The sequence below is a fragment of the Fringilla coelebs genome (genome assembly GCF_963513975.1).
Source record: "Fringilla coelebs genome assembly, contig: SCAFFOLD_33, whole genome shotgun sequence".
In the NCBI taxonomy this organism is placed as follows: domain Eukaryota; kingdom Metazoa; phylum Chordata; class Aves; order Passeriformes; family Fringillidae; genus Fringilla; species Fringilla coelebs.
Genome location: NW_028167443.1, coordinates 1,486,127 through 1,499,731, shown reverse-complemented (window position 1 = coordinate 1,499,731; position 13,605 = coordinate 1,486,127). Strand labels below are relative to the sequence as shown.

General features: G+C 53.0%; 1 protein-coding gene across 1 annotated transcript; it reads right to left on the bottom strand.

The window, feature by feature from the left end:
* Nucleotides 1-11,737: 11,737 nt before the first annotated feature.
* Nucleotides 11,738-12,670, bottom strand: LOC311165895 (olfactory receptor 14J1-like; the record flags this gene model as incomplete). Its single annotated transcript, XM_084227386.1, has 1 exon — nt 11,738-12,670. The coding sequence occupies one exon, from the start codon at nt 12,668-12,670 to the stop codon at nt 11,738-11,740; it is 933 nt and encodes a 310-aa protein (XP_084083512.1).
* Nucleotides 12,671-13,605: the final 935 nt, after the last annotated feature.

The following is a 13,605-nucleotide window of genomic DNA, read 5'->3' as shown; positions in this document are numbered from 1 at the left end:
GAAAATGTGGCAGAAATGCTGCTCTCTGTGGGGTCTGAGGTCCTTGGATAGCTAAGTCAGTCAGAGCTGTAAGTGAGGTTAGGTTATGAGGTCTAAGCAAAGTTAAATGCCGCTAAGAGTTGTGCTTTTGCTAAGTTGTTAAGTTTAATTTAAGTTATTAGCTAAGTTAAATACTGTTAAGTGTTATTCCTCTGTTAAGTTGCTAAGTCATAGGGTATAAGTTGGGTTAAATACTGTTAAGTGCTGTTGTTTTGCTAAACTTTGATGTTTAAGTTATCAGTTAAGGTTAAGGTATCAGTCCAGTTCTGTTAAGTTTGAGCTCTGTTAATCTTTTGGGCCGTATTCCTTTTATCCTTGCCCTCACTGTCCTCGTGTTACACACACACACAGAGGGACAGTTCTCAGTTCATTTCTGGTTTGATTGCCTGGATTCTGTTTGGTTTTGTTGTTACTTTGTTTCTTTGGTGTGCCTGAAGTGTCCAGTCAGGAGCAGAGTGACTCTTGCCAAGGAACTTTGTGCTGCTGTCCCTCAATATAAAATCTGGTTTTTGCTGCTCCCTTGCTGGGGATTTTTTCAGTGCTCTCAAGTCCTCGTTCGTAACAGGGTAAAGGAGCCCTGGCCCAGGCTCTGGCCCTGAGGCACACAGGGATGCTGCCGGGGGTCCCTGTCCCCCTGTCCCACCCCCAGGGCCTTGGCCCCTCGTCCCCATGTCAGGCTCTGGGGTCGATCTCGTGGAACATCCTCTGGGGGAGGCTGCGGCACCGGGGGCGGGAGGGGCCTGGAGGGACAGGGGACCCCACTGTGCACGAGCAGGGTTGGACTGCTCTGGGGGGAACTGTGAGGGGGGTGAGGGCACAGTGACCTCCCCAGTGACCTCACACAGCCCCTGGGATGTCACACAGTCCTCTGTGATGGCACAAAGCCTCCTGTGATGTCACACAGCATTGTTGTGATGTCACAGCCCACTCTGGGATGTCACACAGCACCCTTTTGATGTGTCAGAACCAACTCTTGGATGTCATCCTGGAATGTCATTCAGCTGCACTGTGATATCACAGAAGACTCTGTGATATCACAAAGTCACCCTGTGATGTCACTGTCTGTTCTGTGATGTCACAGCCGGCTCTATGATGGTTTACAGCCACCCACTGATGTCACAACCCACTCTCTAATTTCACTGGGCTGCCCTCTATGATGGCAGGATCTCCTCTCTGGCCTCACAATCTACCTATGATGTCACAGGGAGCTCTGTGATGTCACAACCTCCTCAGTGATGTCACAAAACCCTCTCTGTAATGTCATACTGCCACTCTGTAATGTCACAGCACACACTTTGACCTCACAGCCTGCTCTATGATGTCATACAGCCATGCCATGATGCCACAGCCTGCTCTGGGATGTCACAGATTCCCCTCTATGATGGTGTAGCTTCTCAGTGACCTCACACAACAAACTCTCTGTGATGTCATTGCCCAATCTGTGACCTCACACAGCCCACTCTGTGCTGTCACACAGCCCCTTGCTGGCATCACAGATGCTCTGTGCCTCTATGACACAGCCACAGAGGTGCTGCTGTGACACAGCCCCCTCTGGGACATCCCACAGCCCCTGCCAGTGCTGAGCCCCTGTGAGCTCTGTCTGTGCCCTGCTGGTGTCCCTGAGGTGCTCTGGCAGTGCCCCAGCCCTGCTGGGCTGTGCACAGGAGCTGCTCCTGGCCAGAGCTGTCTCTCTGCAGCGCTGCCCTTGCCAGGAGCTGCCTCTGGGCCAGGAGCCCGGCCCAGCTCAGCAGCACAGACACAGCACAAGGACTTTAATCACCCTCTGGGGCTCTGCTGCTCTTTGCATCAGACTCAGTCCCTCAGAGTGCGCTCAAAGAACTTCTCAAGAATTCAAAGTGTGGTTGAAACACTGAAGTTTCTCATACATAAAATAGATTCTTCTGAGGGACAAGACTGACAATATGTCCCCAGGTTCCAGCTAGAGCAGAACACTGGAGGCAGTGATGACAGGTGGGGACAAGCAAGGCCAAGGTGTCTGTGGTGCTGAGCAAACCTGGATGTGTTTTAGGAATGCAAAGGGCCAAGGCCTGAGCCCCAGTCCCTGGCAAGGCACATCCTGTCCCTCCCTCATTGCTCAGGGCTCTTCCCAGGATGGGCACTGGGATGTGGGGATGTGCAATGCCAAGGGCAGGACTGTGGGGTGGCCCTTGCCAGGCTGCTGAGCAGGGACAAGGAGGCAATGAGGCCCCAGGCCTGCAAGGGTCACCTGTCCCCTCGTGGCCCCAGGGCCAGCAGCCATGGCCAAAGTGCTGCAGGAGTTGGCTCTGTCAGGGCCTTGCAGCTGCTGCCCATCCCTTTACCCTGTGCAGCCCAGGCTGTCCTACGGTGTCCCTGCCCTGGCCTCTGTCCCTGCAGGCTGTCGGCATCCCCCGGCTGCCCCACCTGGCTGGCCCCTTCCTTTGCTGACAGCTCTGCCTCCTGCCTGCCTCTGCCTGCCCACACAAAGCCTTGGCCTTGATACCAAAAGGGTTGATTCCATTTTTCCTGTTCATGTGGGCTTTTAGCACAGGAACAAGGCATGCAGGGGCTGCTTTCCCAGCAAGGATTGTTGGAAGACAAGAAGAAAACATCTGTCTCAAGGATGCAGTGATAGAAAAAAGAAGGACTAAAACTGGGAACTTGGGGTGGGTTTAATGGTAATGGGTAAATGCTAATACACATTTAACAACTGTGTATAAATAACACACTGGTAGAATTACTTGTCCACATAAGGTTAGGAGTTATCCCTCACAAGACCTCAGGCCTGAATAAATAATACCCTCTTAATTAGTAAAAAGGTGTTAAGGAGTCTTCTTCTGATATTTCAGAGATTTGGTGACTGAGGGGCCTCCTAGAACCAAGGAGTCAGCTGTGACACTGTGCAAACTCATCGAACAAAGGGTCCATGGTGACACAGCAGAACCCCATGGAACCAAAATCCATTTTGGCACACTGGGGCCACATTGAACCAATGGTCCATTGTGATACTGTGGGTCCAAGGAGACCAATGTGACACTGAGAAACCTCTTGGAACAAAGGGGCCATTGTGACACAGCCAGGCCTTATGGAACCACGGGTCCATTGTGGCACTGCAGAACCTCATGGAACCAAGGGGACTGTGTTTTACTGGGGAACCTCGTGGAACAAAGAGACCATGGGGACACTGCAGAACCAAGGAGATTGTTGGTGGCAGTATGAAAGCTCATGGAAGCAGAAGTCCTTTGTGACATAGCAAAGCCTCATGGAACCAAGGGTCCATTGTTAAACTGTGTGGCCTCATTGAACCATGAGCCATTGTGACACAGCGTGGCCACATGGAGCCAAGGGGCCACTGTGACACTGCAGATTCAAGGACACCGTTGTGACTGAGGAACCTCCTGGAGCCAGGAGTCCATTGTTCCACTGTGGGGCCCTGTGGAACCAAGGGGACAACAGTGATTTTGTGGGGCCTCATGGAACAATGGAGACTCTTCTGACACTTTGGGACCCACTGGAACCGAGGGGCCATTACAGCATGGCAGGGCCTCAAGGGGCCTCCACTGAACACTGTGGGTGTCCATGGGATGAAGTGTCCAATGGAACCAAGGATACCATTGTGACACTCTGGGGCCTCATGGAACCAAAGGTCCATTGTGACTCATCAGGACCTCATGAAACCATGGAGGCCATTTTTTACACTTTGAGGCCAAAGTGAAACCAAAGGGCCATTGACGCACTTCAGAGCCTTGTGGAGCCAAGGGGACCACAGTGACACTGTGGGGCTCAGTGAAACCAATGGTCTGTTGTGACACCTTTGGAATCATGGAGACTGTTGTGACACTAAAGGCCTTACTGAACGAAGGGGCCATTGTGACAATACAAGGCCTCCCTGAAGCAAGGAACCATTGTGACACTATGGAGTGTTGGCAGGTCAAGGGGCAATTGTCACACTGTGTGGCACCATGGAACCAAGGAGTCCATTGTGACACTACAGGGCCCTGTGGAACTAAGGATCCATGGAACAGTGCAGGACTCCATGGAACCAAATGTCCATTGTGACATTGCTGGGCCTCATAGAATCCTGGAGGCCATTCTGACACTTTGAGGCCTCACTGAATCAAGGGGCTCTGCAGGGCCTCATGGAACCAAGGAGACCCTTCTGACATTGTCAGTCCCCATGGAACCAAGGGTCCATTGTGACACCGTGGTACCAAGGAGACCCCTGTGACACTGCAAGGCCTCATGGAAGCAAGGGACCATTGTGACACTGTGGGGCCCCATGGAAACAAGAGGTCAGTATGACACACCTGGGCCTGATGGAACCAAGGATCCAATATGACACCATCATTGTCATGGTGTCAGGGCCCCATGGAAACCAGAGGTCGGTTTGACACAGCTGGAACCAAGGATCTCATGGAACCAAGGGTCCAATATGACACCATCATTGTGACGCTGCAGGGTCCCATGGAAACAAGGGGCCACTGTGACACTGCAGGGCCCCATGAATCCAAGGGAACAGGGAACAGGTCTGGTTGGCTTGGCCTGACTGGTCCAACTGCCCTTGGCTTGTTGAGGATCTCCTCTCTGTACCCTGAAACCCTGGGGCTCTGGACTTGCCTTCAGATAGAAACAACTGTCCTTCTCATTCAAGTATCCATGGCCAAAATGAGATCCCCCCTTCAAAATTTCCAATATCCAGGGATTGCTCCCAGATAAAGCTGCCATTACCAATAAGTCTGGAGACCTTCTCTTCCTGAGAGCTGGTTCTCACCTGCCTTCAAACACTGAGGCTCGGTGCTTCCCTTCCTATGGAAAAGAACCCTCCCTCCTGCACAGGCACCCCTGGCCAAAATGGGTACTTTTCCTCTGAAATTCCCTATATGCGAGGGTTTCACCCAGACAGAAGCTGTCCAGACAGACTTCTCTGGCTGGCCTTGGCCTCTAGTGGTCACCTTTATTCTGCCCTGAAGCACAGGGACTCTGCCCTTTCTTTCCTATGGAAAAGCACCATCCTTCTTCTCCAGGTGCCCATGGCCAAAATTGGGATTCCACCTCTTGAAGTCCTATATCCAAAGATTGCCAGACCTGCCAAAAGAGACAGGTCTGGCTGGCCTTGGCCTCCTGAGGGCTGACTCTCACCTCCCTTCCAAACACAGTAACTCTGTGCTTTCTTTCCTATGGAAAAGAACTGGTCTTCTCCTCCAGGCAAAAAGGGCTGAAATTGGGATTCCACATTTAAAATTTTGAATATCCAAGGGTTGGTCCCAGACAAATCTGCTAGGACAAACAAGTCTGGCCTTGACCTCTGGTGACTGCAGTTCATCAGCCCCTCAAACACGGGACCTCTGTGGTTTCCTTCCTGTGGATACCATTGTGAGACTGAGGGGCCTCGTGGAACCAAGGACATCTTTGTGGCTCTGCTGGGCTGCATGGTCCCAAGGGGCCAGTGTGAAGCAGCAGGGCTTTGTGGAACCAAGAGGCCACTGATGCATTTCAGGGCCTCATGGAGCCAAAGGGCTGTTGTGATCCTGCAGGGCACTGTGGATCCATGGAGACCATTGTGGCATTGCAAGACCCCATGGAATCATAGAGACCATTGAGACACTGTGAGGCCCCACAAAACCCAAGGGCAACTGTGACCCTGCAGGGCCTCATGGAAGCATGGGGCCATTGTGACACTTGAGAAACAAGGAGAACATTGTGACACTGTGGGTCTGACTGGCTTGGCCTCCAAAGGGCCCTCTGACAGGTCTGGCTGATCTTGGAATGTTGAGGGATGCCTCTCATCAGCCCCTGGAGAACTGGGGCTCTGTGCTTTCCTTCCTATGGAAAAGAACCATCTGTCTTTCCAGGTGCCCCTGGCTACAATTGATATTCCCCCTGAAAAATTCCCTATATGAAAGGGTTCTCCCAGACAAAACCGGCCAGGACAGAGAGCTCTGGCTGGTCTTGGCCACTGGTGGTCATGTCTCATCTCAAGAGAGCCCTGAGAAAAATATTTGAACAGGTTTGACTGCCAGGACATCAATGGGTCTCTTGTTCTCTGAAAAAATCAGGAGCTCTTTGGAACATATGTATCATCATTTTGTGATTGAGTATTATGCAAGAAATATTACTTTCAGATAAAAAACATGATTTTTATCAGTCTACCAGTGTTATCTGACACAAAACACCTCCTCTACATATGGATCCAGGTCACCTGTATAAGCAAACCCAAAGAAGAATCCAGCAGGAATTATGCCTCTGCTCCCATCTGTCCCATGTCCTCTGGAGCTGGAGGTGCAGCAGAAGCCCTTGTGAGGGGTCAGGGGGTCACAAGCTCAGCTCCCACACAGAGAACTTGCAGACCCTGGGGTGCTCTTCTTGGCCCCTGCATGCTCAGCCAGACTGAGATGGACACTGATGCTCCCTGCAAGCTCTCCCAGCTGCCCTGAGCTCTGGGCAGCACCAAGGGCCTCTGGCCAGCCCAGCCCAGCTGGCTCTGGCCCCACAGCTCTGCTCAGGCCAGGCTGCTCTGGGCACTGCCCCACGGCCTCAGCCCCTGGCAAGGGCACAGCAGCAGCTGCAGCTGCCACAGGACTCAGCCCCACCATAGGGGAAGGGGCTTGGCCAAGGCACAAGGAGGTTCCCTGGGTGCCCTGCTCCCCTCTGGCTGAGGTGCTGAGAGCTCTGCAGCCCCTGCTGCCATCCCATCTGCCCAGGGCAGCACAAGAGCCCCGGCCTTGGGGCTCTGCAGAGCTGCTCCTGCTCCAGGCCCAGGGCCCATCCAAAAGCTGGGGCAGCCACAGAGCTGTGCCCATTCCTGTTCATTGCTGCTCTGATGGGGATGGATTCTCAGCCACTTGGAAGTTGCTGATGAATTTTACTCCTCCAGAGGCCTCTTTTTTCTTGAGCTCTTGAGTTCAGGAATTCAGTTGGAAAAGCTAATAAACTTTTTTTCAAAGCACCTGAACAAGAGAAACCTCAGGGAATTATTTAATTATTCAATTCTTCTGTGATTAATTAGACACATTTCAGAAATGTATTCAAAGTGAATATACGGTATTGGAAAAAATGCAGAGAGAACTGTTTTGTCCTGTGTTCTTTCCCTGTTTTTAGACTGGTATCAGCAATGTCCAATTAATATTGACCCTCAGCACATTCTAATGCAGTCTAAACAGATATGAAGATCAAGACCCTTCAAGGCTGAAATTCAATGACACTTTGTCCCCACCGCATCCGCACTATTTCCCTCATCCAACCCCTGGCACTCCTGGCCTGGATCAGGAATGGTGTGGCCAGCAGGACCCGGGCAGTGATTCTTCCCCTGTGCTCGGCACTGTTTGGGCAGCACCTCAAGTGCTGTGTCCAGTTCTGGGCCCCCCAATTTAGGAAGGACATGGCACAGCTGGAGCATGTCCAGAGAAGGCCAACAAGGCTGGGGAAGGGTCTGGAGCACAAATCCCTGTGAGGAGGGGCTGAGGGAGCTGGGTCTGTTTATCCTGGAGAAGAAGAGGCTCAGGAGAGACCTCATCACTCTCTACAACTCCCTGACAGGAGAGTGCAGCGAGGTTAGGGTCAGACTCTTTACCCAGGGAACTGGACAGGACAAGAGGACACAGCCTTCAGCTGCACCAGGGGACATTTAGGCTGGACATTAGGAAATACTCTTCACACAAAGGGTGATTGGGCATTGGAATAGGCTGCCCAGGGAGGTGGGTAAGTCAGCATCCCTGGAAGTGTTTAAGGAAAGACTGGATGTGGCACTCAGTGCCATGGTCTGGGTGACAAGGTGGTGTTGGGTCCCAGGTTGGACTTGATGCTCTCCAAGGTCTTTTGCAGCCTGGTTGATTCTCTGATGATTGTGACACTGCAGGGTCCTGGGGAAGCAAGGGGCCATTGTGACACTGCGTGGCCTGGTGGCACTAAGAGGACCATGGTGACACTGTGTACGACGTGGCAGCACAGAGCCAAGGGGCCATGGTGACACTGTGGGGCTGAATGGAAGCAAGGAGTCCATTGTGACAGTCTGGATCCTGGTGGGACCACAGAGGCCAATGTGACACTGCAGGGTCTTGTGGAACCAAGGGGCCATTGTGCCACTGTGGAACCAAGGAGACCCTTGGGAGAGCCTGGGGACAATGGAATCAAGGGGCCATTGCAAGGACTTGGGAATTGAGGGAACAATTTTTACACTGTGGTGCCCTGGAACCCCAGTGCCCCCAAAGCCTCTATTCCAGCCCATCATTGTCTGCCAGTCCCTGGCACAGCACACTCCACAGCCACCTCTGGAGCCCCAGCCTAGCTCCTGAGTGACCAAAAGACCCCAGGTTCAACTTAGGGGAAGGGCCCCGGAACACCAAGGGTTATTTGAGGCTGACCATAAGGCAAGCACACATCTTGACCCTGCCTCCTCTTGGAATTTCTATCTGAACACCACTGGATTCCAGGAGTTGGTAGTTGTGTGTACGCCTCTCTAAATCATTCTTGTCTTTCTTTCTTTGTCTTTTATTTCTGTCCTCTTGCAATTTTCGATTAACTTAAAATAGACAGAATTAGAGTTTGTGAAGTGGAATGGGCGAGGTTAATGCTTTGAGAAGTGGTTTTTGTTGATTGAATGTCCTATAAAACCCTTTGCCAAAGTTTCTCTGGATTTTGAAAGTTGCCAGTAAAGGCTGTTTTGTTTTTTCAGCTCCTGAGAATCTCTTGATTGTATTTCTCCAGTGTGTCCAACTCAGAGTACACAAATAATTGTAATTCCTTTTAGATGTCTCCTTGATAGAATTGTTTGGGGCATGGGAGTCAGGGCCTGTCTGTCCTGCTTGGCACAGCCCAGGCAGGGCTTTCCCAGCCACATTCCACACTCCATTTCCCAGCTGGAACCGCTGGTGCCTCTGAGTTGTTCTGCCCCAGTCCCAGGGGACGCTCTCCTTGTCTGCCCATTCCCCCACAGGCTCTGGGCAGGGATGACCTCAGTGGGGGCTGCTGACATCCTCAGCAAATGTGGTGCCCCATGCAACCAAGGGTGCCTGGTGACACTGCAGGATCTTGTGTCACCAGGCCTCCACTGTGACAATGCAGCACCAAGGAATTCATTGTGGAACTCTGAGGCCTCATGGAACCAAGAGGCCACTGTGACTCTGCAGGGCCTTGTGGAACCAGGCAGAGCATTGTGACAGAGCAGGACCTAGTGTCATGATGAGGCCATTGTGACACTGCAGGTCCCATGGAACCAAGGGCCAGTGCTACTCCTCAGGGACTCCTGGAATGAAGGAAACATGTTTGACACTTAGGTGGGACCAAGAGGCCATTGTGACACTGAGGAATCAAGGAGAGCATTGCTGCACTGCCAGACCTCATGGAACCAAGGATCCATAGTGACCCTGCAGGGCATTGGGGGACCAAGGATCCATTGTGACACTGCTGTGCCCAAGGATCCAAGGGACTCTGTGACACCAAGGGGTCCCATGAAACCAAAGGGACATTGTGACACTGGGAGGCCTCATAGAATCATGGAGACCATTGTGACACTCTGGAGCCTGATGGAACCACATTGACACCAAGCTGGGTGTGAGTGTTGATCTGCTGGAAGGTAGGAGGGCTCTGCACAGGGCCCTGGACAGGCTGGATCCAGGGCCCAAATCCAACAAGGTGAGGTTGAAAAAGTCCAACTGCCAGGTCCTGCACTTTGGCCACAACAACCCCTGCAGCACTACAGGCTGGGGACAGAGTGGCTGGACAGCAGCCAGGCAGAAAGGGACCTGCAGGGACTGATGGACAGTAGGCTGGACAAGAGCCAGCAGTGTGCCCAGGTGGCCAAGAAAGCCAATGGATCAGGAATGGTGCGGCCAGCAGGAGCAGGGCAGTGATTCTTCCCCTGTGCTGGGCACTGGTTGGGCAGCACCTGGAGTGCTGTTTGCAGTTCTAAAGCCCCCAACTTAGGAAGGAGAGGGAGTGGCGGGAGCATGTCCAGAGAAGGGCAACAAGGCTGGTGAGAGTTCTGGAACACAAGTGCTGTAAGGAGTAGCTAAGGGGGCTGGGGTTGTTTATCCTGGAGAAGAGGAGGCTCAGGGGAGAAAAGGCGGTGTCAGGGCACAGGTTGGACTTGATGATCTCCAAGGTCTTTTTAAACCTTGCTGATTCTGTGATTCCCTGAAAGCACCCTTGGAGCACTTGCAGGATGAGCCCTGGGCCTCCTCTTCAGAAGCTCCAGCAGTCCAGGTCCCTCAGCTTCTCCTGCCAGGCCGAAAGCCCATTCTGTCAGTCCTGCAGAACCTCTGCAGCTCCTCTTCATTGCCCAGAATAGGGAGTCCCACAGCCAGACACAGCAGCCCAGATGTGTCCACCTGCCTGTGGTGCCTGTGGCAAGGGAGCAGCACCAGGCACTGCAGGAGCCTGCAGACAATTCCTGCAGCACTTGTAGGATGATCCTGCTGCCCAAGGGACGTTCCGATGGTGCCAAGTCAGGAACTGGAATGGGGAGTGGGGCCAGAGAGGAAAGGGCAAAAAGGATGGGCTGTTTGCAAGGGAAGGAAAAGGGGTGGACAATAGGAAGAAATTTCTACCAGGGAAGAGTGAAGAAAGCAAAGGTGAAGCAAAGGAAATGCTCAGGGCAGTTCAGGGGTGGCTGCCAGGCAGTCCTGGCTCTGAGAAAGAGCGTCTGCAGTGGGACAGGAAACTCCCAGCTGATGGGAACAAACCTTCTGGGTAAGTGCAGAGGCCAGGAAAAAGCTGAGTGGTTTCCCTGCCATCCCCCAGCCCTTGCTGGCCCCAGGGGCTGGTGGCATTTGTGCTCCCTCAGGTTCATGTCCCCACAGCAACAGCATGGGAGTGCTCCTGCCTGCTGTGTGCAATGCAAACAGGGGCTCCTGAGCCAGTGCTACCGTGTCTGTGCCTGCAAGGATGGGGCACCTCACCAAGGATGCATGAGCTGGGGGAGAGGCCAGGGCTGCAGAGGGGGGATATTGTTTGCAGCTCCATGAGGATGCTCTGGGATGCTGCCCTGGGCTGTCCAGGGCACTGGGGATGGATCAGCCTCTACTCTGCTGCTCCTTCCCATCTCCCCCAGGGCCCTTGCAGAGCACCAGCCATGCTGTATTCCCCCAGCCTACCATGGCCACCCTGTGGCTGCTCAAAGGGGTTTTCTGTGCTCAGCATTGGCCTGGTCGTGTTCTTGAGAGAGGCTGGGCAAGGAGCCTGGAGCCCCCAGGGCCTGGCCCGAGGCGTCAGCGCTGCCCTAGCAGTGCCCATGGCCTGTCCCTGCTGCAGCCCCGGCACTGCCACCCCAGGACTGTGCCTGGCCCCGAGAGCACTCAGGCCCTACAGCAACACCAGGGCCACCAGGGCAGCAGGACAGGGCCATGGGAGCAGCACTGGCAACACCAAGTGCTGCTGCTGCTGGGCACAGCTGCTGGGCCAGCACTGATCTGCCCCCAGCTCTGCTCACAGACATTGCTGCTGCAGCTCCAGAGAAGGCAACAAACGGGCATCTCTGCAGAAAACGTTGCTGGGAGATCCTTTAGTTCATTTAAAGCCACCCAGAGTGCAGCTCCTCATTGACACAGTCTGTGGCCATAGAGAAGGTGAAGAGAAAAAAATGAGAAATGTCACAAAAAATGACTTTTCTTTGTGGACTTTATTATTAAAGTAAAACAAATTAACAAAACCTCAAAAATGAGATGTACAAGAAGTATCAAAGATGAGTTTTATTACAAATGGTTTGCAGAAATTGGCCAGCAGTTTAATGTTTCTGAAAGCATCCAGCCATAAATGTCCACGCTGCAGCCTTGAGCTCCTGGTTCCTCAGGCTGTAGATGAGGGGGTTCAGGGCTGGAGTCACCACCGAGTACAGAACTGACAGGGCAAGATCAAGGGATGGGGAGGACATGGAGGGGGGCTTCACGTAGGCAAATGTGACAGTGCTGAGGAACAGGGAGACCACAGCCAGGTGAGGTAGGCAGGTGGAAAAGGCTTTGTGCCGTCCATGCTCAGAGGGGATCCTCAGCACAGCCCTGAAGATCTGCACATAGGAGAAAACAATGAACACAAAACAACCAAATGCCAAACTAACATTAACAGCAAGAAGCCCAAGTTCCCTGAGGTAGGATTTGGAGCAGGAAAGCTTGAGGATCTGTGGGATTTCACAGAAGAACTGGCCCACGGCATTGCCCTGGCACAGGGGCAGGGAAAATGTATTGACTGTGTGCATGAGAGCACTGAGAAAGGCACTGGCCCAGGCAGCTGCTGCCATGTGGGCACAAGCTCTGCTGTCCAGGAGGGTCCCGTAGTGCAGGGGTTTGCAGATGGACACGTAGCGGTCATAGCACATGACAGTCAGGAGGGAATACTCTGCTCCCATGAAGAACATAACAAAAAATATTTGGGCAGCACATCCTGCATAGGAGATGGCCATGGTGTCCCACAGGGAATTGTGCATGGCTTTGAGGACAGTGGTGCAGATGGAGCCCAGGTCAGTGAGGGCCAGGTTGAGCAGGAAGAAAAACATGGGTGTGTGCCGGTGGTGGCCGAAGGCTACAGCACTGATGATGAGGCCGTTGCCCAGGAGAGCGGCCAGGGAGATGCCCAGCAAGAGGCAGAAGTGCAGGAGCTGCAGCTGCCGTGTGTCTGCCAATGCCAGCAGGAGGAAGTGGCTGATGGAGCTGCTGTTGGACATTTGCTGGGGCTGGCCACTGTTTTCTGCCATGGGAAAAATAACAGTGAAAATTTAGAGTAACCAAAATCAATGCCATTTCACATACCCCCTCCCTTGGTGCACACAGAGTCTTTAGTGTTTTACAGTTCAGGTGTTTTCTTTAAAAGCTTGACTGTATTTCTTCTGATGTTCTTGGATATCATAAATCCTTAGCATTTTTTCTCAACTCAGGGAGAACAGAGCAAGTTCTGTGAAGCAAAGTGATGAGTGGAAAGTGGGCGGAGATGATCTGTCATTCAGACCATTTCAGAGTTTCTCTGGGCTTTAACCCTACTCAGGTGAAGGATGATCACCTTCCCATGCTTCCCATAAAATGTCACTGGGTACAGGTGAGAGCAGATGGGTCCACCAGAGCCCAGCTCCACATTTGTAGCCACAGACCCACTTTACTAATTTACCAACCCAGCAGCATTTTCACTGTCAGAACACCTCTGCCTCTCCCCATCAATCTCAGAACTCAGAGATGCTCTAGGACAGGTTTGCACCCTGCATTGAAGCTCCCAGCTTGGACTGAAATCTCAGGGAAACTTCCAAATATCTTTATGATCGCATTGGATGAAGGGAGATGCAGCTCCTTCCCTTGCTGCACTGACAGCATTGCCCAGAGCTGGGCACTGGGGACAGCATCACCCTGAGCCAGCTGTGCCCCCTGCCAGAGCCCCCATGGCCGGGCAGCTGCTCCCAGCCCTGTGCTCTGCAGAGGGAACTGGGCCTGGGGCTACAGAGCTGTCCCACGGCTCTGCTGCAGCTCTGCCTGCACAGGAGGGGCTGCATGCCTTGGAGCCCCATCCATGAGGGCAGAGGCTTGGCGGGGGACACAGGAGGGAGGGGGCTTGTTCAGAGGGAGGGGCTGCACTGGAGGGGATCCTGTGGACATCTCTAAACTCTCCCTGACA